The sequence below is a fragment of the Anomalospiza imberbis genome, chromosome 20 (assembly GCF_031753505.1).
Source record: "Anomalospiza imberbis isolate Cuckoo-Finch-1a 21T00152 chromosome 20, ASM3175350v1, whole genome shotgun sequence".
In the NCBI taxonomy this organism is placed as follows: domain Eukaryota; kingdom Metazoa; phylum Chordata; class Aves; order Passeriformes; family Viduidae; genus Anomalospiza; species Anomalospiza imberbis.
The window spans coordinates 147,735-172,167 of NC_089700.1; the positions used below are offsets into that span (position 1 = coordinate 147,735).

At 46.4% G+C, this 24,433-nt stretch overlaps 1 protein-coding gene and 1 long non-coding RNA gene across 6 annotated transcripts in view; one reads left to right on the top strand and one right to left on the bottom strand.

Moving 5' to 3' along the window:
* The window catches only part of BAZ1B (bromodomain adjacent to zinc finger domain 1B), a 47,794-nt gene that overhangs the window by 16,863 nt on the left and 6,498 nt on the right, over positions 1-24,433 (top strand). For 2 of the 5 annotated variants that reach the window (XM_068210061.1, XM_068210064.1), the window contains exons 8-17: positions 2,700-2,838; positions 3,305-3,437; positions 4,735-4,844; positions 11,116-11,214; positions 11,624-11,801; positions 12,244-12,429; positions 16,382-16,541; positions 18,048-18,195; positions 20,362-20,480; positions 22,685-22,833. In XM_068210061.1, the coding sequence (XP_068066162.1) occupies positions 2,700-2,838; positions 3,305-3,437; positions 4,735-4,844; positions 11,116-11,214; positions 11,624-11,801; positions 12,244-12,429; positions 16,382-16,541; positions 18,048-18,195; positions 20,362-20,480; positions 22,685-22,833 (1,421 nt within the window). Of the gene's footprint in view, positions 1-2,699; positions 2,839-3,304; positions 3,438-4,732; positions 4,845-11,115; positions 11,215-11,623; positions 11,802-12,243; positions 12,430-16,381; positions 16,542-18,047; positions 18,196-20,361; positions 20,481-22,684; positions 22,834-24,433 lie in introns of all 5 variants that reach the window. The other 3 variants (XM_068210062.1, XM_068210065.1, XM_068210063.1) reach the window with 2 other exon arrangements.
* Positions 3,503-4,726, bottom strand: LOC137485550 (uncharacterized). Its single transcript, XR_011005364.1, has 2 exons — positions 4,422-4,726; positions 3,503-3,819 (listed from the first exon to the last, which is right to left on the bottom strand). It is a non-coding gene; the product is annotated as an uncharacterized lncRNA (long non-coding RNA).

Below are 24,433 nucleotides of genomic sequence, written 5' to 3' on the forward strand. Positions count from 1 at the left end.
TTTTAAGGAATTTGCTCACTGGAGATTTATAATTCATCTCTTGTGGTTCCTGTGGCAGCTTAAACTTTGTAAATTTAAGAAAAAACAATACCTGCTTTGTCATGGTTTGACAATGGCGCCATGCCAGCGCCCCCATGAAAATGCACTTTTACAAATAATTGCTGTGAGATGTGATCAGGAACAGAGCAGAGCAGGCCCAAGTTTAATAACAAAGAAAAAACTTTATTAATCTACTACTACTATAAACACACAAACACTAAATCACGGATGAAGACCTCCCAAAACACTCCTCCTCCTCCCACCTAATTTCCAAACAAACCCACGATGAGACACCACCCAGGATCCTGATCAAGTTGCCACCCTTCAGATAATCAATACTCAGTCTATCAAGGGAGACAGGAGTCTCTCCTGTGCCACAGACCCCCCGGGAAACACAACTGCCACCCTTGTGTTTCCATGTCACACATGGCAACCGCCCGGAGAAAATCTGCCATGGTGACACTCTCCTTTCCATGTCACAGTGCTCTCACCACCGTGCATGGACAGACTGCTCATAGGGCTCCTTTAAGGATGCTTTGCCAAGGACCAAGAAAAACAACAGTTCAGTTTCTCATCTCGGGACTACAGTCGCCCCCATTTCCCCTGAGGCCGAGGGTCCAACTACAGAGATCTTCTTCTCTTCTTCTTTTCTGAAGACAGAGGGCCTCTCCACACCCTCTTCAGCTTTCCTCTGTTCTCTCCATTCCTCTGTTGGTGGTCACTGAAACAGGTCTCTTGGCCCACCACGGCATCACCCTAAGTGCAGCCTCTGGCAAGAGAATTTGGTTCAGTCTATGGCTAACAAGAAAAGTCCAGCCACAAGCCACTCCATCATCTCCTTCCACTCAAAAATTTCCTCTTCCATCATCTCAGATCCCAGACTGTCTCTCTTCTACTTCAAATCAAGGAGGAGTAATATTTTACAAAGCCTTCATTTCTCAGAAAAGGGTTAAAAGCTCAGACTCCCTGGACAGCTGATATCTCTGCCCAGCAGCCGATTCCCAAGGCCAAGGGTGGGCACCTTCCCCCCCCCCTTCTCCTCCACACCAGCAAAGCCGGCAAAGTTACAGGTGCCATCCAGACTCTCTGTCTCTTCCCTCTGCGGGGGGAGGAAAGGCAAAGGCATCTCAGCTTCTCTCCACTCTTCCGTCCACAGGAGCTGGCTCGGTTCCAGTCCTTCAGCCCCCTCGGCTCACCTCGACCAGGCCTCATGGCTTCCCCTCCCCCACCCAGCCCCATGGCTGGGCAGGGGAGATCTGCACAGCACCCTGACCGGAACCAAAGAGAGCGAGCTCTTGGGAGTTCCTCCTTTAACACCCTGTGTTCTCAGAGGCATATCCATACCTTCAGTGGTCACTCCAGGTGCCAATATCCAAACCTGACCACTGATTGGTTTGACCCAACTTCCTGAAAAAATTCACTTCCATGTCAAACCACGACACTGCTTCTAGTTTTTTTTATCTGTGGGTGTCTTTTGTTCAGTACCTTTCTAATTATGGCAGGCCCAGAGAGGTTGGGCAACACATTTTGTTTTGGGAACAGAAGATAACCAAAAATTTGTCTTATGCCCAAACATCATCTGGTTCTTGGGTACAGAGGAGATATTTCCTGCCTAAAATCAGTTCCTACTGCTGCTGCTGCTGACCCTGCTGCTGTTCCCATGGTCAGGTTGTTGCCAGCAGCCCTTCTCTCAGATCAGGATTTGGGCAATAAATCTGAGTTTAGTGTTTCTCACTTTAAAGAATTAGTTATGGAGCTGTATAAATATAAACTTTCCACTCAAACCTCTCTAAAGCACGAGTTGCGACACGAGACCTTGTCTCTGTGTAAGTAGTGCTGCTTGAGGAGTGTAGATGTTAAGAGAGAACACTTCAGAATTACAGTTTAGGGGCTTTATTGGTTGTAAATGTGGATTCCAGGTGGACAGAAGTGGACAATGTAGCTCATCTAGGTTGTTAGTTTGCTTCTGAAACAAGTGAGGGATAAGCATCCTTTATGGAGCATGGCTTTTGCACCTTAGCCAGAATGTGGGAGTATCTGTTCTGGGAGACCAAGAATCACGGAATGGTTTGGATTGGAAGGGACCTTAAAGTTGATAATGGTCCACCCCTGCTTCATGGGCAAGGACGCCTTCCACTAGACCAGATTGCCCCAAGTCCCATCCAACCTTGCCTGGCACAGGTTGCCCAGAGAAGCTGTGGCTGGCCTATCCCTGGAAGGGTCCAAGGCCAGGCTGAAAAGGGCTTGAAGCAACCTGGTCTAAGTGTCCCTGACCATGGCAGGGTTGGAACAAGATGATCTTTAAGGTGTCTTCCAACCCAAACCATTCCGTGATTCTGTGATATGAGGGTTTTTATCCAGGGCTTCTTCAACCCAGTCCATCCTTACAACTTAACTACTACTTCTATATATAGCCATATGGGTGGGTTTTTTTTGGGGTGTTTTTTTGGTTGGTTGGTTTTTTTTTTTTTGGTTTTTTTTTTTTTTTTAAGAATGATGGGCAGAAAATAAACTGAAGAGTGTATGGTTGTAAAGAATGTTTATTAAAAACCCCAATAAAACTGCTTTTTTTACTCCCATGGTATAGTAAAATAAAAGACAATATTGATGTCTGGATACAATAAAGGAAAGCTAATGCTGCTCTTTGCTGATTCTAACAGTGAGGATGGAGAAAGAAGCAGAGGAAGAAAGAATCCGAAGGCATAAAGCTGCTGCTGAGAAAACTTTCCAGGATGGAATTGCTAAAGCCAAACTGGTGATGCGCAGGACCCCAATTGGCACTGACAGGAATCACAACAGGTGGGAAAGGAAATGACCATGAGCTTCCATCTCTTCCCTGAGAGAAGGACTGTGTCAGATACCATCCTCCAGAAAGGGATTGATAGGAAGGGTGTATGGAATTGCAGAGGAAATAGAAGTGGAAAGTATTTGTGTATATGGAGTGTAGTGGCTGGTTATGTGTCTGGCTTTTTGAAGCCTTCCCATGGAGGAGAGGACCAGTGAAGGTTCAAGTGCTGGCACTGGGTGCTCAGCAACCTCCTTACCATCTTTTTTTTTCATGGCTGTTGGACAGGCATGCTCTTGGAATGGATTCTAAGCAAAGCTTTCTCTATTTCTCAGCTGGGTTAACATAAAGATATGCATGCATTCAGCTTTTAGTGAGTTGAGCACACAGATGCTTCTCCACTCAATGCAAATAAATGTGTATGTGTGTTTAACTAGCCAGAAAATGAGACAGGTACCTAATAACACACATTTCTTACAGATACTGGCTGTTTTCAGATGAGGTTCCTGGCTTGTTTATTGAGAAAGGCTGGGTACATGACAGTATAGACTACAGATTTACCCTTCCTCACCAGAAAAAGGAAGATTTGAAGGACTACAGCCCTGGAGGTACGGTTTCTTGAGGGTATTTCCTCTGTTCTGACTATTCAAATGGAGTAATGAGTGTGAAAGAACTGTCTAGTCCGAGTGTTTTCATGGGGATACTCTGATTTAAGCCTTCTTTTAACTCTAGAAGCCTGCACAAAGGAGGTGCTGGTGATATTTCCATTCTACTGCTGCAGGTCTGGAGACTTGCCTGCAGTGTTCCACCTAAGGACCGTGGCGTACAGTTTCCTTCAAGTAGCACGGTTGATGTCAGTTGGTATCATGCCTCTGGTTCGCCCTGACCCTGCTGAGTTGCAGCATGCCAGATCCTTGCACAATTAGTTGTGCTGCAGAGTGAGGATGTCTTTCCCAGTGCTGATATTCCACTGGTCCCAAGAGTCCCAGATCAGCCTGTGGAATTGTTAGATACACACAGCTTTGCTGATTGAGGTTGTTTTGGCAAACATCCCTCATGCACTTGGTCTCAGCCTGCTCTTCACCTTTGCTAAATGTGCAGGTGAGGTGCAAGGGACTTGCTGAACTTCTAGTGCTTCCTCTGTGATTTTGCCGGGCTGACTTGGGGCCTGGGTCCTGGAGCTTTGCAAGCTTGAACAGGCACAAAAATCTGTCTGTACAGAAGGAATCTTAACAGTTCTGTGTGGAAGTAGTTCTTGGGAGAGAAGATGCTGCAATAATCTGACTCAGCTGAGTTTCAGTTGTGATCATTTCTTGCTTTTGGAACATCACATTCTGGCACTGAGTCCATCTACAGCAGTCCTACATGGGAAAGCTTATGGAGTTAGATCCAAGCCCTGACCTGGTAGGATTGTCTTAGACAAGGGGCAAACTAGACACCTGTAGAGGAATAGAACAGGGCAAACCTACATTGAGATCCTTCATCCAGGTGCAGCTTTATAGCCACCTGTGTCTTTGAGACTGACTGAGCCAGAGGTGTATCATTCCAAGCTCCTCTCGGGGTATATTTTCTTGCAAGATCTGTTTCAAATACTGACCAGCTGTGTTCCTGATCAACTCCTTGCTTCCAGCTGTTTTCATCTCTCAGCTGCTGCTGCAGCCAATGGGCAGGATTTCAGCACATTCCTTTGGAAACTTAATAATCGAAGGCCTGAATGAGCAAAGATTTAAATTTATGTCGGAGTGTTATTTGAGATGCTCAGAAATAAAAATTCATGCTGCTTTTACCTCCTTTGGTTTTCAAAGTGCTTTGTCAGTATACAGCTAAAAAGTTAAACTAGTTTTATGTATTTGGAGTAGTAGGAATGCTATTCAGGAATCTTCCTGAGCCTGTGCTTTTCTTTTGCAGAGAAGCGGAAGAGCACAGGCAGTGACGGCCGAGGGAACAAGCTGCATCGCTCCATGCTCACCACAGACCTGCCTGCTGAGACCACCACTCCCAAGCAGGGCCAGAACTTATGGTAACACACACTTTCATGGCTGCAAAGTACTCAAAAGTGTAAAGGTCAAGGAGTCTAGACAGATTTCTTTTACTAAACCCTGCTACAAACCTGTTCCTCTTTCAGTGCTGAGCAGTTGGGTTGGTTCAGCAGCTCCACAGGCCTCTGTTGCTGACATTATTACAGCCAGTCCAAGAGCCACTGGAACAATCATTCAACCTAATCAATCATACAAAGCCAGTATAAATTAAGCTATTAAAATGCTTCTTTGAGGTATTGGCTTTTAAATATTTTATTCTTCCATGTTGGCAGCCTCTTATCCCTTTAATGCTTCCCATTGCTAAGCAATGTCTTCTAAGTGAATCAAATCTACCTTTGAGCATGCTTCATTGTAATCTGCTCCAGTAATTGGCCCTATCAGTGTCCTTAAAGAAATTCTCCTGTGTTGGATGTTGCTCTGTGTGGTAGGGAGTGCTCATCAGTTGTCCCCAGGCCAGAAAACCCTGGCTAAGCTTCACCTGTTAACTACTATGGAGCATTGTGTATTCTTTACATAACCCTGAGGATAACTGTCAAAAAGTATGTGCTCCTGCAGCTCCCCTCTTAACAGCGTCTGTCCCACAGAGTTCCACTGCTGACACACAGAGTGGGGTTCCTTGGTCTTTGATAAATAGAGTTGAACTAATCTCGAAAGAATAGTTGCCAGTCAGTACTACGTTACTAAACGTGTACCTGCTCCCCCACCAGGAACTGTAAAAGAGACTGAAATTGTGGGTGTCTTGATTTGTCTGAACCATCAGCATTGGGTGCTGACTTGGTATTGCCCTGGTGCTTCTCTGTTAGGGCACCAGGTCATAGGATATCACAGAGTTCCTGTGCTTTCCTTCACTGCCCCATCCTCCTATGAGAAATCCCCACCCTGTTACCAGTCTGGGCCTTTGCACATCTTGCCAAAATTCAGGCAGTTGGTCTTTCCTGGGGAATGGGTCCTGCACAGGCAGTGTGATCCACAGGGAAGTCCTCTGCTTTTCCTAACTGCCTCGTCTAACACCTGATCTTTATTGGGCAGAGATGGCAAGGTGTGCTCCAGGAGAAGGACCAATTCCATAAGGAAAACAGTAACTTAAATTTACAGAGCATATTGCTAACACTGAGGGCAACATAGAGCCAAATTGGATTAGTTAATTAACACAGAATTCCTTCAACTTTTGTGACTCCAGGCTGAACTTGAAAAAGCACAGTATTTGATCTGCTCATTCAGGTTGGCAATTCCCAACAACATTCTGAGGGAGATCAGTGTGGTGACAGAGGCAGGAGTGCTGTGTGGAGTAACTAGTAACTAGAGCTGCTTGGGAGGAGCAGCTCTTGAAACCAGGTCATGGACACACTCAGTGCTGAACTATGTTCTGTCACTAAGAGCTGCTTTGTATGGAGTGACCATAATGAATGGTATTCTCCTTTTAGAAAAGAAAGCAACAAAAAGAATTAAGAAGCTTCTTTTAAAAAAAGCTTAAAAGTGGCAGCCAGAAGCCCAAAACACTTTCAAAGAGATTTGCCTTAGAGTTTCCTACTAAATGGTCAGAGCAAGTGCTGTCTCTTACGTTTGGAAAAAAAAAAGGGTTGAGGAAGCTGGAAACAAAACTGTAACAGCAATAACAAAACATTTTGAGGTCATATCAGGAAGCTGTTAAAAGTAAGAAAGCCTGCTTAAAACCTGTGGTGAATCTCAGTGAAAGAAATAAAAAGAGTGATGAAGTGAAGTACAGACTAAGGGCAAAAGAATTTTCCCCTTGGGGAAAAATCCTGCTTCACAAAATCTATTGTTACAGGGTCTGCCTTCGGAGAAGAGGGAAGCTCTTTGCCTGAGAGAATAATTGGCTAAGAAATACTAAATAAATTATGGAAATACTCTAAACTTGTATGTTCAGCAGGGAGATGGAGAGTAATGCTAGAGGAAACTGGGGAAGTCTCCTAAAAAGGTTTTCTATTATAGAGAAAAGAGGGATCAGGAAATAAAAGTAGCAAATGGCTGTTTTGAAATAGAGAGGAAAGTGCTGCAGCTGAGGCGCACAACTGGCTGCTATCAGCTGCTGTTGATCTATGAATTGCACCTGTTCAAAGCACCAGTGGACAAGTTGCTGAGAGAGGAGTTTATTGAGGAGTAGTAAGCACAAAGGTAATTGTCCTGGCACACAGAGGAGTCCTCAAACCAGCAGATGCTGCAGTCTGGAGGGGTAGGTTGTAGAACTGTCAATGCATACCTGCTCTGCCTTTTGGCCACTCAGATATCAGACACTGAGCTGTGTGTGGGGGTTTTTTGGCCTGGCTGTTATGCCACAGTGTCCTTAGTTTTTGTTCTTTCTTGTCTCTGCTAGGAAGGACTTTTTAAGTGCTGACAGTCACAGCACTTGCTGTTTTTTTTACAAGGGTCTTGTGCCTGTGTGCACTGTTCTGCCAGGCAGGGGCAGCAGTGCAGGTGGAAGATCTGAGCCAGGCATGGGCCTTCAGCAAGGGCACAGAGGCAGCTTCTCAAAGGACACGTAACTCCTTCTAATTGAGTGCTGTGCTGGCTGCCTCTCCCTGAATGATAGGGCATCCAAAGCCATGCCTGCAGCTATAAGCAATAAGGTCTCTCAGCTGAAAGGCTGTTCTGTAAAGATCTGTAGCTCCTTAGAGATTGTTTGCTAAGTACCAGTCTGACACCTGCCACCACTTACATGTAAGCATCCACAGAAAGCCAAGTGACAGGCTGGGAGCTGTTACTTCAGGGGGTAGCCAGGAGCTAGAACTTTCCTCTGAGGAAATCCATATTCCTATTCCTGTAATTTCCTTTGGGACCATTGCCATTGATCTCAAGGACTGCTCTGAACGTAAATGGTTGTGGAAGAGTCTCCTCCTTGGCTGCTTTGTGCACAATGTCCTTGGACACCGTGAGGAGTCCAGAGCCCACACTGAAGGCCTTGGATATCTGTGTTGTTTGGATACAAGGACTTGCCCAGCTATAACTCATAACTTTGGCATGTGCATAGGAAGTTTAATTTCTTTATGTTCTGCTTTAAGTTGTGCTGTTTGTCTTTTCCTACTGGTATGTGGGACATAGGATTGAGTAGCCTCAGAATGCATATAGAGCATCTTTAGCTTTACCCTTTTATCCTTTAGAGTGATGAGACTGTGAAATTAAACACCAAATTAACTCTGATTAGTTGTATTTCACAGTCCTGCCCCTTTTCCCCTTGAGGATGGTAGCTGGTAGGGCACTGATAAAGGGAGAAGTAGATTTATACTTCTATCAAGAGTTTCATAAACAGTATCTCACAGAAGTAGTTCTGCTGTCAGTACTTTGTCCCCAAAAAGAAGAGGGTCCAGTGTTCAGTCCTTAAAGTGCAGCATTATAAACACTTGGTTACTTCTTTCTTCTCCAGACAGATGGACCACTCTCTCTGTTCACCTTATGCTCCACTTACACAGATGTTGATCCTTATTAAAAAATCCCCTTGTTCTGGGCAATATAAGCTCCAAAGAAGTCTCTGTCCGTACCATAGTGCTTGTGAGCTGTGTACTTCCTGATCTTTCCTGCAAGAACCATGGGGGAATCATAGCCTTGGCAGGAGACTTCTCGCTCATCCTGGTCAGAAAGGAGTTGAATTTTGGAAACAGTGACATCTCTGCAGAGTAACTGCCATTGTTCTTCATCTGTTAGGAATTTAGCATGGTATGGCGGGTCCCCTCAGCAGACAATTTGAGTTAACTATGAGAGGGTGCTGACAGACTCTATTCTCATGCCTATATTCTAAAGATGGAGTTCCCCTATTTCCACAAACCCTACAAAGCAGGTACTGGTCTTGGGCTCCTCTAGTTGTTGTCCTCTCAATTTCATTGTTTTCATTCCTTTTGACTTGATGCTTATGCCATTTGTGCCTGCTGTTCTTGTTGCTGACCAGTCTGTTGGCTTGTGCTGCCAGAAATGTCAGGAGAGAATCTAGGCTGTTCTTTAGGAATGCAGGAAGCCCTTACATCAGTCAGGATTCCCCCCTTGTATATCAATTTGAAGACCCCCTCCTGGTCTCGACTTTCCCAAAGGGATCTTTCCTGTCCCTCTGGAGTGGACCAGCTGTCTTACCATCCCTCTCTGCAAGACTCACTTTTGCCTTCCCCATTTAAAATGCCAGCCCTGTCTTACCATGTCAATGCTCCCAGCCTGGAAGTGGTTGAGCTCCAGTTGGATGTGCAGGTAGTTCCTACAGGTAGGGTATGCCTGGAGCTAGTTTGGGAAGCAGGAACTGTGACTGCACAGAGCAGAAATGGGTTACTAATCAAACTAACATGATGTCTGTGTTTGTTTTGCGGATCAGGCTTAAGTAGATCAGCTCCCTATCCCAGAAATCCCAGTTCTTACTCTCAGGGTAGACATAAGTACCTGTTGCAGATGTTCTTCCTTCCCTGTCACATGTCATTTTCAGCAGGAACAAAGTTTTACCGGGGCTTAACTCTGGCTTTCTTAAAAGGGTGGGAGCTGCTTTCTGCAGCTGCCCAGCAGCCTGTGTTGTCTTCTCCCAAAGCCTACATGATGACTGTTTCCAATGCCCTTCCATTTTTACAGTTTTCCTTTTTACAAAACAGTGCAGTGACTTCCCCTCTTTAATTTGTCACCATGGGAGAAAGCAGGGAAAGCTCAGGCATTGTCATCTTAAATATTTTTCTAGCGGGATTCTATAGTGTATGGTGATGTCTGATGTTGTTTTATCATGATGTGGGCAACCCATCTCAAGGTGTCTGGGTAATACTTCTGTGCTGGGTATCTGTAGAGCAGATGGTTTGGAGTGTGGCTTATGCCATTCCCAGGTAGTGACAGATTCTAGTGGGTGAAGGATATCTGAAGCTGCTCTGACCTCTTCCACAGGGAGAAGTGCAGAGAGTAGTGGTGCCCAAAGATTTTGATCTCAGGGTGCATAGTGAGGATGCTCCACAGGGTCAGATGTACTGAAGCAGATGACTGGCTAAAAAACATCCTGCTTCCATTGTTGAACAATCAATTCTATGTTCTATTAGAGTAATGAATTTCTATCTGAATGCAAATTGTGAGGCCATTGCCCTAGTAGGACCATACATAGAATTATGAAATAATTGCAGATATGGTATTTAGAAAGTATTTCTACCAGAAAAATAAGCATTGTGGGGACTGGTATTCCAAAAGGAGCCACAACAATATTCTTCTTTAGTTGTTGCTTGGCTCATCTGAGCTTGTGCCCAAGAAGAAACATTAGATCTGCAATCTTCTGGTAAGGCCCACAGAGTGGTCCTTTGCAGTTGTTTCCAAATAAGGTTGATTCTCCTGTTTCTTGTCTTCCCTCTTCTAATGAGCAATCCTCTAATAGAAGATAGGGAATTAGTCATAGTTTTTGTAAATGACCTCTGAAGCTCGAGTTGAATCCACATCCCATCACATGAAGAGTCTCCATGGTTTCCTGGAATAGAGTTGGAAAGAAAAGAAGGAAAGTGCAGAATTTCAGGTTGTCTTAAATCTCATTTAAATGTACAACCCAACATGCAAACATGATTGTACTTTGGAATTGAAGAATATCTTGATTTAGAGAACTCTGTAAAAGTAGTTCCCCTTTTAGATTGGGCTAACTGCTGATGGCCATCGCTGTCATCAAGGATTCCTGAGCAGGAAGGTTTCAAGCTGATCAGTATGGTTTTCAGATTCTGCACTCGAGCTTTCCAGTTTGGGCAAGCTTAGAGAGGAGGACTTATGCACCTGCAGAGACAGAAGCCTGCACAGGCACACAGCTCCAGCAGCAGAAGTTGTGGGATCAGCCAGGACATCTCCTTTTTAATCTAGGGACTTCTGGTTAATGAAAGAAAATACTAAGTTGCCATGCTGTCAGTGAGTAGTGTGTTAGTCTCTTTTCTAGTACATCTAACACAACATTCAGATCACTTAAATTAACTGCAGAGTAGTGAATGGAATCCCTGGGATAGATAACTAAATTCAAACGTCAATGTTTTAATAATCTTAAAGGGGAAAATAAATCTATAAACCAGTTTTGTGTTTATTTTTATTCTGTTTTGCTTACCCTGACATTGGCTACATTTGGGGACCTTGAAACAAAGCCAGCCTGAGTCAGAATTCTTCTACCAGCATTCCTGGAAGTGTTTCACCTTGCTCCATGAGGTTAGGATATAGGTTACCTCTTACCCCTACCTACTGATCATTGGGAAGTATTTAGAAGACGAAATTGTATTGTCAGAGATACCCTAGGTGATCTAGGTGCATTTTTCTATCTTTCAGGTTTCTCTGTGACAGTCAGAAGGATTTGGATGAGCTGCTGGATTGCCTGCACCCCCAAGGAGTAAGGGAGAGCCAGCTCAAGGAGCGCTTGGAGAAAAAGTGAGCCTGCTCTTTGTTTTTCTATGTGTGCCTTCTCCAAGTCAGAGCATGTCCTTGGCACAGCAATCCTTGCCATTCCTGGGACAGCATCCCAGGCTTTGATTATACCTGTGCTGAAGAGGGGAGGGCATTCAGGTTGAGTAATTGCTGGTTTTCCTGAGCAGATTCTTGATAAATAACACTGAACAGTGAGAAAGTTCTGCCAGTCTTTAAAATCCTCCTTGAAACCAGGAACAAAGGCAGTGCTGGTTGCTCTGAGCCCGAACTGCCACGTGCTTTCATGTGTCTTTCAAAGAACGTTCTGCACTGGTGGAGCTCATAGCTTTCAATGGAGACCGTTGTGCCAGAGCCTGCCCAGCTCCCAGGGCAGTGCTCGGCCGGTATTCAAAGGTTGGGTTTGATTTTCCAGGTACCAGGACATCACACATTCGATCCATTTGGCTCGGAAACAGAACTTGGGCCTCAAATTTTGTGATGGCAACCAGGAACTGCTGAACTACCTCCAGAGTGATCTGATTGAGGTTGCAACACGGCTGCAGAAGGGAGGCCTGGGATATGTTGATGTGACACCAGAATATGAAGCAAAAGTGAGTGAACAGGCAAAGTAGTGAACAAGACAAGTATGAGATACTTTCTGTGCAAGGTCTTCAGTCTTTGTTTTCCTCAGACAAGAGGAGCAGGAAATCAGTTTTCTCATTTGTCCTTTAAACAGTTATTTCAAGATTACACAGCTGATGTCTTGGGGTGTAGGCAGGTCATAATGTTGGAGCTGAGTGTCCCATTCAATTGTCCTGTGTACATATTCTTGTGACAGACTTCTTTATGGAGCAAAACTCCATAGCTGATTTTTATCTTCTACATCAAAGCCAGCATGTCTTGTTGGAGACAGCAGCAATATGCTGATTCCATAACCAGGTGTGGCAGGTAACCATACTGCATTAAGTACCACGGGTGTCCATTTGGAGATGTACTTCAAGCAGCAGAGAGAGTAATATCCAGCTGTTATGGGGTCATATGCTCTTCCAACAGGTGTACTCGCTGGAGAGCCTAAAGGATTTTGGAGAGTGTGTGATTGCGCTCCAGGCTGGTGTTGTTAAGAAGTTTCTGCAAGGTTTCATGGCCCCAAAGCAGAAGAGAAGGAAACACCAAGGAGAGGATTACATTGCCAGGGCTGAGGAGATAGATGAAGACAAGAAAATGGCAGAAGAAGCCAAGGTATTGTTCACCTCAGGGCTCTGTTTTGGTCTTGCAGTAGAGCTCTTTGAGCAGTAGCAGTGCATTTCCTGGGATACTAAATCTTGAGCAGCTTCCTCCCATTTCAGATTTGTAGTTGAGTGTGTTTGTTGTTTAGGGGGCCAGGTGTTGCCTGTCTATTTTGAGGAGTAAATGTATGGCGAAAATAAAAATAATAGAGAGTTACCTAATTTTCTCTCTGTGAATAGGAAATGGGTCAAGTTCCTTCCATACAGTTCTGCTTAAATAAAAGTGTATTATGGAGCATTTTCACAGAACTTAATAGGAGTTGTATCTGCCAGAGAGGTCTGATGGTGCTTTGGTCCACAAAGAGAAGGAGAGACATGTTGGGGTTCTGGCGACTTCAAGGGAGTGAGATTCAGGTAAATACCACATTAGGCAAAGGGAGATACAAGTTGTTGGATGTGTGGAAGCACTTGGAGGTATGTCTGGGCAAACAAGCCTCCTGGGCAAGCCTCCAGGAGAAAAGTGGTATTGTGGGTCTAAAGACAAATCCCTCCTAATAAAAGGGATAAAGAGGAGCTGCAGAGGGTTGGGGAGGGTACTGCAGGCACTTGTGATGCACCAGTATTTTCACCGTAACAGGGGTTAGTTCAGGGGTAGTTTCTGTACACTAAGTTGAGTAGGACATTAATGCCCTGTGACAAGACTTTCCCCACTGCCCTCAGCGCTGCCCTGACTGATCACTGACTTCAGCGGAGGCAACAATATCAGAATTGGGTCAGCAGAAGTACTTGAAAGTCCCAACTTAAAAAAACAAGTATTTCTTCACCTGTGTTTACCTGAAGGGAGCAGGCAAGAAAGATGGAGAGAGACTAATTTACAAGAGCATGTAGTGACAGGACAAGGGGAAATGACTTCACACTGATAGAGAGTGGGGTTAGAGTGGACATTGGGAAGAAATTCTTTCCTGTAAGAGTGGTGAGGCCCTGGTACAGGTTGCCCAGAGAAGTTGTGGCTGCCCCATCCCTGGAAGTGTTCCAGGCCAGGTTGGATGGGGCTTGAAGCAACCTAATCTAGTGGTAGGTATCTTTGCCTATGGCAGGGGAGGTTGAAACGAGATGAGCTTTCAAGTCCCTTCCAACGCAAACCTTTCTGGGACTCTGTGACTGAGACTGGAGGTATTTTTTTTGATGTGGATTTTTTTAAAGCTCCTGTCACTATATGCTGAATGCTTGTTTGAACACCGGGTCTTTGCTAAGCTGTGCTATTGCTGTTTTAGTGGGATAATTTGGATAGGTGCTAGAAATTTTCATATTCCTCAGTTGTCCTGAAGTATTTAAACTTTGCTAATTTTATATCTTCAATCCTAAATGCAAGGGTAATAGGAGGATGCTGTATCCTGAAAGCTCGCTGTAAAATTGGTGAGGTCTGAGGCAGAAAGGATTTGGATCAGCACGTTTCCTGTTTCTACAGCAGCACCATATTGTGCCTTAGTCCAACCTGCCTTACAGCTGTAACCCCAAAGGCTGTACCTGTAGGGCATACTCAAGGTAGCATCAGATTTACTACAATACAGTCCCAATATGTGATTGTGCAGGTCTCCCCCCTGCAATCACTGGCTTTAGTATCATGCCAGTCTGTCTGGAGCATTTATTTATGCAGTACAGTGCTTACCATCTCATTCAGACTTCTCTCGACCTTTGTGGTGGTACAAGCAATGTTCAACTTTTTTGGGGTTGTTTGTTGATTTGTTTGCTTTGGCAATTTTTTTTTAACCTCAGTTTATCTGATATACGCTTTCTTTTTGCCAAAGCAGAAAACCTTTACAGGTGACCTTGAAAGAGCAGCCTACTTCTTAGATACAGTTATCTGAGGAAAATCCCTGACTACCAGGCAGACTGTTGTGGAGAAACATCTCCTGCGTAGGCTAGGAATAAAGAAGCCTTTTGAGCCAGAACTGCACTGAGAGCACATAGGAGGTAAAATACAGCATAGCCACACTGGAAAAACACACTCAATGTACTTCCAAACTTTAGAGGAAGAATTGCAGCCCTGTGGTATGGGTATGTCTCATTTTCCCTGTGAAAAACAAGTTATGGCTTAACAGGCAAGGCACCCATTTGCTGACATAATTGTCTGTACTAAGGGTTCCTGCTGGCTCAGCTGCACTGCTGGAGCTCACACTTCTGAGTGGCAAAGGATTGCAGTGAGACCTGGCTTGTGGCTGCTCCTGAAAATCAGGCTGGTGCCTCTCTTGATGCAAACATTCCCATTTCCAGTGGCAGTAGCAGGGAATATGTGACCTCTTTGCAGCAAGACATTGCATCACTACAGCATGAGAAAAGTGAAGAATGTGGGTGGGTTGTTGCCCCTGTGACTCACTTTCAGTAGTCTGTGCAAGGGGAGAGTCAGTCTGCACCTGCAGACAATCCCTCAAAGAGCGGCTTCACAACCAAGCAATTCCAGTTTCAGCTCTTCCAAGGGGTTTCAGCTCAGGGTGCCAGGTGAGAGCCTTTGTATCTGGAGGCTTGTCTATCCTTACCAAAGAAGGTGTTTTCTGTCACTCTGAGGTTGACATGTGACTGAGGACTTCTTTTATTCTGGGGGTTGCTTTTTGGTTTTTTCCCCTGCTTGGTTGCTCCTATCTGGTATGGAGGGGATTTAAGTAACTTCCTCCAGTCTCCCATTTTGCCTTGTTGGCAGCTGGAACTCCCTTGGTACTGGTGCTGTTCAAATGCCGCAGTCTCCTGATGCTTGGGAAGCAAGGCTAGAAATCTGTTAAATTCCACAGACCTGGGGAGAAATATCTCAGCAAAACTTGCCAACAGCTTTTGCAGATTTATCTTGGCCCAGCATGTTAACAGGAAAACCTGTGGAACTGTTTCTTGGAAAATCAATTACACCGTATGTGAAGCACCTCAACAGTGTTCTGCAAAGAAAGAGTGCAGAGCTATGTAACCTCCTCAGTGGGCTGGGCAGCTTTACATTTGTCTCCAGTGGTTCTCCAGGATCCACACCAGCAACGGCAGTAGGGATGTTGGCATTTCAGAACAGTTTGTGTGTTTTTCCAAGCATCTGATATATGCTGTGCATCCTCATATTCAATCAGAGGAGAATGTGCAACTCTGCAAAACTCTCAGGTTTTGTTTGGCTCCCAAATTGCTGTCAGCTGCAGAGTTTAGATTTTCCTATCTGACACTTCACTGTTTGTTTTTTCATTCTCCTGGAGTAGAAGAACATTAACTTAAGGCCTGTTACATCCCTGTCATGTCTGAGCCATCACCTCACTGTTGTAGAGCACAAGATTACCATTGGAGAGGGACATGGCTCTGGATAACTTCTGTCCTGCTGCATTTCGGATTTATCAAAATGGTGTTTCCAAACCTCCTGAGCTGGATGTATGGTTTCCCATTGGCCTTGCTCTGTGCAGACCCTGGCAGCTGCCCTGGTGCAAGCTCAGCTTTGATGCTGTCATCCTCATTCCCAGTTTCTGGGATTTCAGGTGAACTGAGGCCATAGTGTCTCAAGGAAGCAGCTGATTTCATATTTTGCAGTCCAGATGCCTGTGCAGTGTGATTGTAGCTGGTGGCACAGGGTTCCCTCTGCCACCTGAGCAGCTCAGGGACCGCACGGGTGTTGCTGAGGTCCAGGTGCCTGTGTGGTACCCACTGGAGGGCAGCACAGGCCACTTCAATCCTCTTTCCACTGTGATTGCCAGCTGTTCCACAACTTTCCTCCCACATTTTACAATGCTAGATTTCTGCCTTTTATTTTCTTAGCCTGGTGATTACTTGGGTTAGACCTTCAGAGCAAGAAATTAGTGGAGTTCACATAAGTTGATTCAGCCTGACTGTGAAATGCAAAATGGTTGACTGTTACAAACAAACTGTCTGATCCAGGGAGACTGGATATGGATAAACCATAACCATAATGAAGGGAGCTGTGTCTGTGCATCGTTTTAAGATGTTAGGTCTGTCTGCAGGTTGCTTCAGCCGTGGAGAAATGGAAGACAGCAATCCGTGAGGCCCAGACCTTCTCCCGTATGCATGTACTGCTGGGGATGCTGGATGCCTGTATCAAGTGGGATATGTCAGCAGAAAATGCCAGATGCAAAGTGTGTCGCAAGAAAGGTACGCATTCCTGCCCACAGAATTCCTGCCTGTGTAACAGTTGGATGCTGTCATCTCTCTGCTGTGCTTAGGCAATGTGTCCTTGTAGTCTGTCACTGACTATGGCTGTATTTTAAGTTCTGAATGTCAGGATTTACAGTCAGCAGCATTGACCTCAGAAACATTTGACCCTGACTCCAGTAAACCATTCTTATGTAGCTAGTATTGCAGAGCTGCTATCCCCTGGATATTTAAGGTACTTGAATGAAAGTCATCTACAAATCCTTCTGGGAACATTTGCATAACTGTCCATTCCCTAGTTTCATTTTTGGAATGGTCTTTGGGTCTCTGAGCCTTGTCAGTTAATCCTGTATTTTAGAAAAGGAGCAAGTAAGGAGAGGTTGGGATGGTTATTATGGGGAAAGTGAGGTGGGATATTGCTGCTCTGAGACCAGAGTGGGAGCAGAGCTACTCAGTGAGCTGGAGAGGTCACCAAACAGGTGATGAGGGGATACTTTCTCTGTGTGCACTGTAGAATGAAGGACTTTAGAGTCTTCCAGGTGGAGGGCAAAGTAGAAGGGGTGTCAGCAGAGATTGGGTGCTGGTATTTGTTCTGCCCTAACCTCTCCTGTTGGATGGGAGCCTGGAGCAAAGAGCCTATTGGTGCATTCTGCGTCACCACTTTTATATTTGCTGAAACTGTAGTGGGAAATGAGGGCACACAGAGCTCGGGGGACTGCTGGGCAACTTTTGTTTACCACAAGGCTTGTCATCCATCCCTTCAGAGAAGTAAGGGCTGAACTGGTGCAAAATCTGCCTTCACTGCAGAACCTCAGGGGCATTCCAAACCAGTGCCAAAACTATCCTACCTACTGTTGAGAGGAGCTTCTAGGCAAAAGTAAGGGGGGGGAGGGGCTCACCTGAGACTAATGCAATAGTTTTACAGAAGTTAAGAACTGAGATGTTAGAGAAAGACAAGCTGGCAAGCCCTCCGTACTTTCTTTTTCCACTTCAGTAAAGGAAAGCTGGCACAGGATTGTTTCCCTGTTTCCCCTCATCAGTGAGAGGCACAGAGAGAGACTAGTCCTGCTGCATACTGATTTTCAGTGTAGCCTTGTCACCCTGAGTAGAAAGAAGATATACCATGTAGGTTAACCAGACTGAACATAGAAGAAGAATAGCTCCATTTTTAGCTTACAGCTCTGGGGCCCTGTTTGCAGCAAACGTTCCCCATGTTTATCTGAGTGGAACCTCTTTGGCAGATTTCTGTCTTTGCCTTCAGTGAAATCTTTGCAGGGCAAGGGACTTTGCATTGGTTTCGTTTGTTTTTAAATGCTGCTGTTCATAAATATAGTGGTGGGACAGAAAAAAGGATCCCCAAGGAAGGCCATAAGAGAAAGGGTCCCTGCCCTCGGAGAAGACTGCATCTTTCTCTTGCTTAATCCTGCCCTCTAGCACTGCAGCAGCTTCTGCCTCTTAGGTTGAGTGAGGCTGTGGCCTTGTTACAAGTGAACTGCACTTTCCTAGGTGAGGATGACAAGCTGATCCTGTGTGATGAGTGTAACAAGGCCTTCCACCTGTTCTGCCTGCGGCCGGCACTCTATGAGATCCCAGATGGGGAATGGCAGTGCCCAGCGTGCCAGCCTTCAACAGCCCGGCGCAGCTCACGAAGCAGGTGAGTGACCTTTCTGCCCATAGCCTTGTCACAGCACAGTCCCAGGCCTCTTTTCACAAGACCCAAACCAGCCTGGAGCAAAGCCCCTTTAGAAGGTTTGAAATCACCCAGTTAAAGCAGCACTGGAACAGAAGAAAAGCAGTTTCAGGATGTAAGTTTAGCACACCTGTGTGTTGTACTGATGCATTACAAGTTCATGAGTTTTAATAAATAACTTGGGTTTGGAAATGAAAACATAGGCAAAACACCCACCAAAATTAGTTGCACCAAGGGTTGTTTTCCTTTGAGCATCTGGTTGGGTTGTTTCTTCATGTAGTTGGTGGCTGAAATTCTGTGAGCCCCTGGGCTGGGTTACTGCAGTGTTCCTTGTAAGCTAGAGCAGACATTACTCCAGGCTGCAGCTCAATTCCTACTCTGCTACAAGTCAAAATGCCATTCTAATGGTTTTCTGTACCTGATAACCTTAGCAAAACAGGACCACCTTATAATGTGACAAAGGGAATGTGATTTGAGGAGATGTGGCAAATATGAGTAGTTGCCTCCTGACAGCATGGGGTTAGATTGGTTTTTTTGAGTTGCAAGCTGGAACTTAATCATTTTACAATGAGTGTCATTTGCTGGTGGTGACTGTGCTGCATCTCCCCGTATGTCAGTGAGGTGAGGCTGTCAAGTGGCACCTGATGCAGAAGCAGCCAGCAGATCCTCCCTGACAGAGGAGCGACACAATAGAGGTGTGCCAGCCTGTACTGTGCAGCTGGTGTATGGCTTTAAAAGTATTGCGTACTCCCTGGACACCATTTGAGAGTTCATCAGGCTTGTACAGAAATGACAGGGCTTAAAGGCAGCTGTTGTAGCCTGAGTTCATAGTTACTTTGATGTGGCAGAGTCACCTGCAAGCTGCTCAGCTCCTGGCCCAGAGCCATCAGGTGGAGAACACCTGTCTTGTTTTCTGCTTTCTGCTCTTGTCTTCCTGGCTGAGATAGGAAAAGAATGTCTGCCTGGCAGATCTTTTACCCTCTGTGCTTTGGAAGTTTTATTCCTTTTATTGCTCAAGATCCTCTTTCTCCGGAGGATTTAGACTCCCACAGCAGCTTTGCCTGTGTCCCCTTTTGCCTGTGCATGCTGGTTTTTAATGGTTTAAATGAGACCCCACCAGCAGTGCTCCCTCTAGCTCCAGGATCCCCAGCACAGGAAGGACATCAACCTGTTGGAGCAAGTCCAGAGGAGGCCACCTAGTTGATACGAGGGATAGAGCACCTCTGTAATGAGGGAAGACTGAGAGAGTTTGGATTGTTCAGCCTGGAAAAGAGAAGGCTTTGGGGTCACCTAATTGCAGCCTTTTAGTACCTGAAGGGAGCCTGAAAAAAGATGGAGAGAGACTGTTTACAAAGGGGAATGGCTTCCTTGACATTCTTCCTTGCTATAGAAAGCAGAGTTAAATTGCATATTGATTGGGAAGATATTCTTCCCTGTGAGGGTGATGAAGCCCTGGCACGGATTGCCCAAAGAAGCTGTGACCGCCCCATCTCTGGAAGTGGTGGACCTTGGAGTAACCTGCTCTAGTGAGAGGTGTCCCGGCCCATGGCAGCGGGACTGAAGCAAGATGGGCTTTAAGGGCCCTTCTGACCCAAACCATTTTATGATTCTATGAATGATTGAACAGACACAGATGAGAAGCTAGAATGTGCTGGGCAGAGAGTTTGTGTGGCTTCTGACTTCAGCATATGAGGAGCCTGACATTCTGTTCACCAATCTGTTTCCCATAGTGTAAGGAAACCAATCTATTTCCTTAAGTATAGGGAAAATATTTCAGGAGGAAAAAGAGCCCCTGTTGGAACTCTTCAGGCTGGGCCTGCAGACCTGGGCAAATAGCAAATCATCCTCTCAGGGAGGAGTAATTACACAGCAATCACAGTCTTATAATCCCCTGCCCCATGGTCATGGTGCCTAGAATACAAAAAAAATACCTAGATTCAGCTCTTGGGAATTTTCAGCCCAGATGTTTAGCTGACAAAGTGCCCTTTGAGCTGTAGCTCTAACTTGATATTCTGGAATACGGCAAGCAGCTTTTGGCTGAGCCTGGTGTTGTTGTAGAGCCCAAACAGTACCGGGGCCCCTGATGCTCGGGCTCTTGTATCACAAACACATACACCTGCCTTGTTCTAGGAACTATGCAGAGGATTCTGCTGAAGATGAAGGTGAAGAAGGTGAGGAAGCTTCTGATGAACCAGATGCTGAGGAGGAAGAGGAGGAAGAAGAAGACTATGAAGTTGCTGGACTAAAATGTAAGGCTTTGACCATGTAGGGAAATAACAGAAAATAGTAACCCCCCCTGCCTTCAGTATCTGAAATACTGATCCTCCTTGGGACTTGTGCTTTTCCTCATGCAGACCAAGTATAGGCCTGGGAGATGTCACAGGGAAAGGCTGTGGCTGTGTTGTGGTTACCTGGGGAGCTGGAGTAAACCCATGGCCATTTGTGATGGGATCAGCACTAGCAAAGATTGAAACTGCTCACGGCCCAGTCACTCATTGGGGACACTGATGACACTGTTCTGAGGGCTGAGAGGAGTCAGTAGAGACTGCAGTGGGCTGGGGGGCTCAGCAGAGCCTGCAGAGTGGTGGGATTGTCAGTCTCTACGCCTACAGGATTTGTTGTACACTGGAAGCTGTTTAATTGCTTATGGGAGCTCTCACCACAGCCCCCTCTCCTTTCTTTTCTTTTTCCCATCAGTTCATAATCCCTTGAGTGAAGGACTTCTAGTGATTTGGCAAGGAGGCATTTTGAAATAGGAGGACTAGCACTTCTCTGTTTATGCCAATGAGAAGGCACAGTGCTCCAGGTGTAGTGTGGCCTGGACCACCAGCACCCTTTGATTGCATACAGAGACCACTTGGGATGCTCCTGGGGCAGCTGGGAGGAATAAAAGACTGTTTTCTAGACTCCTCAATGTCTGCTTCTTCACCTAAATATATTTAATATGTGTATCCACTTTGGCTTTAGGGGAGTTTGATTCTAGTCTTAAAGCTCAGTCTGGGAATGGCCCACTGCTAGCTTTTGCTTTCTGTCAAACTGTCCTTGACTGACATAACATTAAATACAGGTTGTCTTAAACAGGGAAGATGGAATCCAGAGACTGGGACTCAGAGGATTATCCCATGTTCTTTTGAGGGTTTCCATCCAGGCCTGAGCCTTGATTCCCTTACTTTATTCTGGTTTCAGGAAGGCTCACTGATACCACGGCTGTGCATACTCCTGCTTGTTCTGCGGTGTATCCATGTCCACGCTTGGAGTGTGTTTAGCCTGTGTTGCATGGCCAAGACAGGAGCTGAGCCAAGCTTTCCAAACAATAGCAAAAGAGGGTTACAGTCACTAAAAATAAAGTGCTAAATGCAACCCCTGGCATTAGAGAGCATTAACATGGAAAGGTCACCATGGAAAACTTTTGTTTTAATAGAGAAATCACATTGATCCTCATGGTGTTTATCCTGAGGGATCTAACCTAGAATGTTGGATTTTCAGACATTTAGCACGTGCTGCATGCTTGACACACAAGCGGAGTGACAGCAGGTGGACGTCCTGTGGCCTCACCGCACGCCCAGCATGATGATTTATGGGACAGGGCTGGATCAGGGGCTGCAGCTTGAGGTATCCAGTGTGCTGGATACGGCTCATGGACTTGGGATCAGGTGGAAGGGCTTTGACTTGGGAAGGCAAACACATTCTCCTCGTACAGAGGGTCAGGGGAGAAATTTAAGACAAGGGAGTGCGTCAGCATGCTTGCATTGCCACCAGTGTGGAGCTCTGAGAGGCAGACTCACACAGGCAAGTTCATTTCTATAGGGTGTAATGTGGCAGCCCCGAGTCATGGGGAAGAAAATCCCATTGTTTCCCACTTGCAGCACATGGAGCAGCTCCCAGCTGCAGCTGCGGTAATTTGACACTCCCCCTGCACACAGTTCCCTTCTCAGAGGGGCTTATCCCACTGTGTGGGCCACTTGGAAAAGCACCCATCCCCAAAACTGTGAGGCGCAAAGGGGGCAGCAGGAAACTGAGGAAACTCCAGGTTTCTGCTCCCAGTGCTTTCAGAGGGTATATTGCTGTTTGAGACAACTATCTGTCCTTGCATTGCTTTCCTGTTTTTCCCTCAAGCCTTGATGTGTGTGGCTCTCTTAGTGCTGCAAGCAGAGGGGTTTGCTGTGACCTGCAGTGGATGATCCAGGAGCTCCCAGGTTTCCCTCGGAGCTTGAGGATCTGCTGTGTGTGAGTACCCTTTTAGCAGCAGGCTGTTGCTAGCCATGGCCTCTTCAGGCAGGTGGTGATGACCCCACAGATCCCCTCTGTAGAAGGTGTGAGTGTAGCTGAGATGAGGCTGGGTGGTCCCTGGGCTCAACAGCCTGAGTGAGGCTCAGCCTAGTGTGGGAGGCAAAGGGTGGTGTCTGCTCCCAGATGCACCCAGGCCTCTAAGCCCATGGCTTATCTGTTTCAGTGAGGCCCAGGAAGGCAGCCCGGGGCAAGCAGGGCTCCATGTACTCATTGAGGCAGGGAAGGCACCAGAGGAAGAAGCAGACACTGCACCCTGTGCGGGGACCCCGGCAGCGCACGGCACCTGTCAACAGTGCAGACATCGATGAGCTGGTAAGAGCCAAATTTCTCCCTGGAGACCACTCACATTATGAGTTATAAATCAAACAGGTGGCATGCTTCTTCCTGTCCCTTCATAGAGAAATACCCCGAATCCTAGTGGAAGCCTGGGTTGGGCTGGGTTAACAAAAGATACATATCCTTAAGGGCCTGGTGCAGACAGAGCACAGATATGCCAGGCATCCCTCCCCAGCCGCTTTCACACATTGTCCCCTTGAGCAGCAGGCAGCCTGCAGATTGTTAAAGGGTTTTAAATAGTATCCATATGTCTCTGCAGAGAGGTGGGGGAACTGAGGGGGTCCTGGATGGCCAGGGAATGCCAGCAATGCTGGACCCTTGCTCCCCAGCCTTGGCCATTTTATGACAGTTGTTGTCTGTATGGTCACTCCCCAACTTCCAGGACATAATTTGGCTGGTTTAGGTTTCACTTGATATTTAAAGAATAAAGCCATAGGCTCCTGCCCAGAGCAGTCTGTGCATGCTGGGTGGGGGGAGCTATAGTGACTGTCTCTGGGGAGCAACACGCCATAGGGCATACATGAGGATACTCCAGCCCCACAGCCACGTCACAACGCCCTGCAGATCTGCCATCTGTCTCGTGACCAGCACTAGTGGTGCTGGTGTGTCCGGTCACTCTCCTTGCTCATGGATTGTGGGCTCACTGCTGCTTATGCTGGGTCTGGGGGACTGTGCTTGTGGTCTGTGTTATACACTGAAGGGCAAGCAAGCCCAGCATAGACAGCCACAGCCAGCACAGAGGGATATTCCAGTGGGGAAAAAATCTTACTGAAACAGCACACTGGCTCAGAGAAGAGGACTTTGCCATGATTTATCACTTGTCCTGGGAAGAGACTGGAGCTGGGTCAGAATAGCGAGTACCCTCTGCTGTGGAGCCTTCCTGTCATTCAGTATTTCCTCAGCAGTCATGTCCCATGAGCTGTGCTCTAGGAGCTATGGGGGATGTCCCCATGCTGGGTGCAACCTGTTCGGGGTCTCTGGGCACATGAGTGACCTTGTGTTGAGCCTGCATGGGGACTGCAGTGCTCAGGGCACCAGCTGCTCCCTGGGATTTGAAATGGCACAGTCAGCTCTGCCAGGGCAGAACAGCGGCACAAATGCTTCTCCGTCTGCCTCGGGTGCTGCCCGCTGCAAGCTCAAGAGAAGGCAGGGAGAGGGAATTTACATTCTCCATTTGCTGGCATTTATTTTTTGCCTGCTTGTTGTGGCCATATTGTCTTTGAACTTATTTTGAAAAAGCCACCTGCTACCAGAGGAGAGCTGGGCAGTTTGTGAGCTGTTCCCATCAAGCTCCTGAATGGGGCTGCCGTCCTGAACCCAAGCGGCTGCTGCACGTCATAATCACAGAATGAATGGCCTGGCTTAGAAGGGGTCCTAAATGCATCTCATTCCAACCCCTCTGCGATGTGCAGGGGTTGGCGCCACTAGACCAGCTTGCACCAAGCCCTGTCCAAGCTATCAGTGAACACTTCAAGGGATGGGGCAGCCACAGCTCCTCTGGGGAGCCAGTGCCAGCCTCTCACCATGTTCAGAGGGAAGAAATTTCCTGGCTGTGCTAAGAACTAGGTCCTTTGGC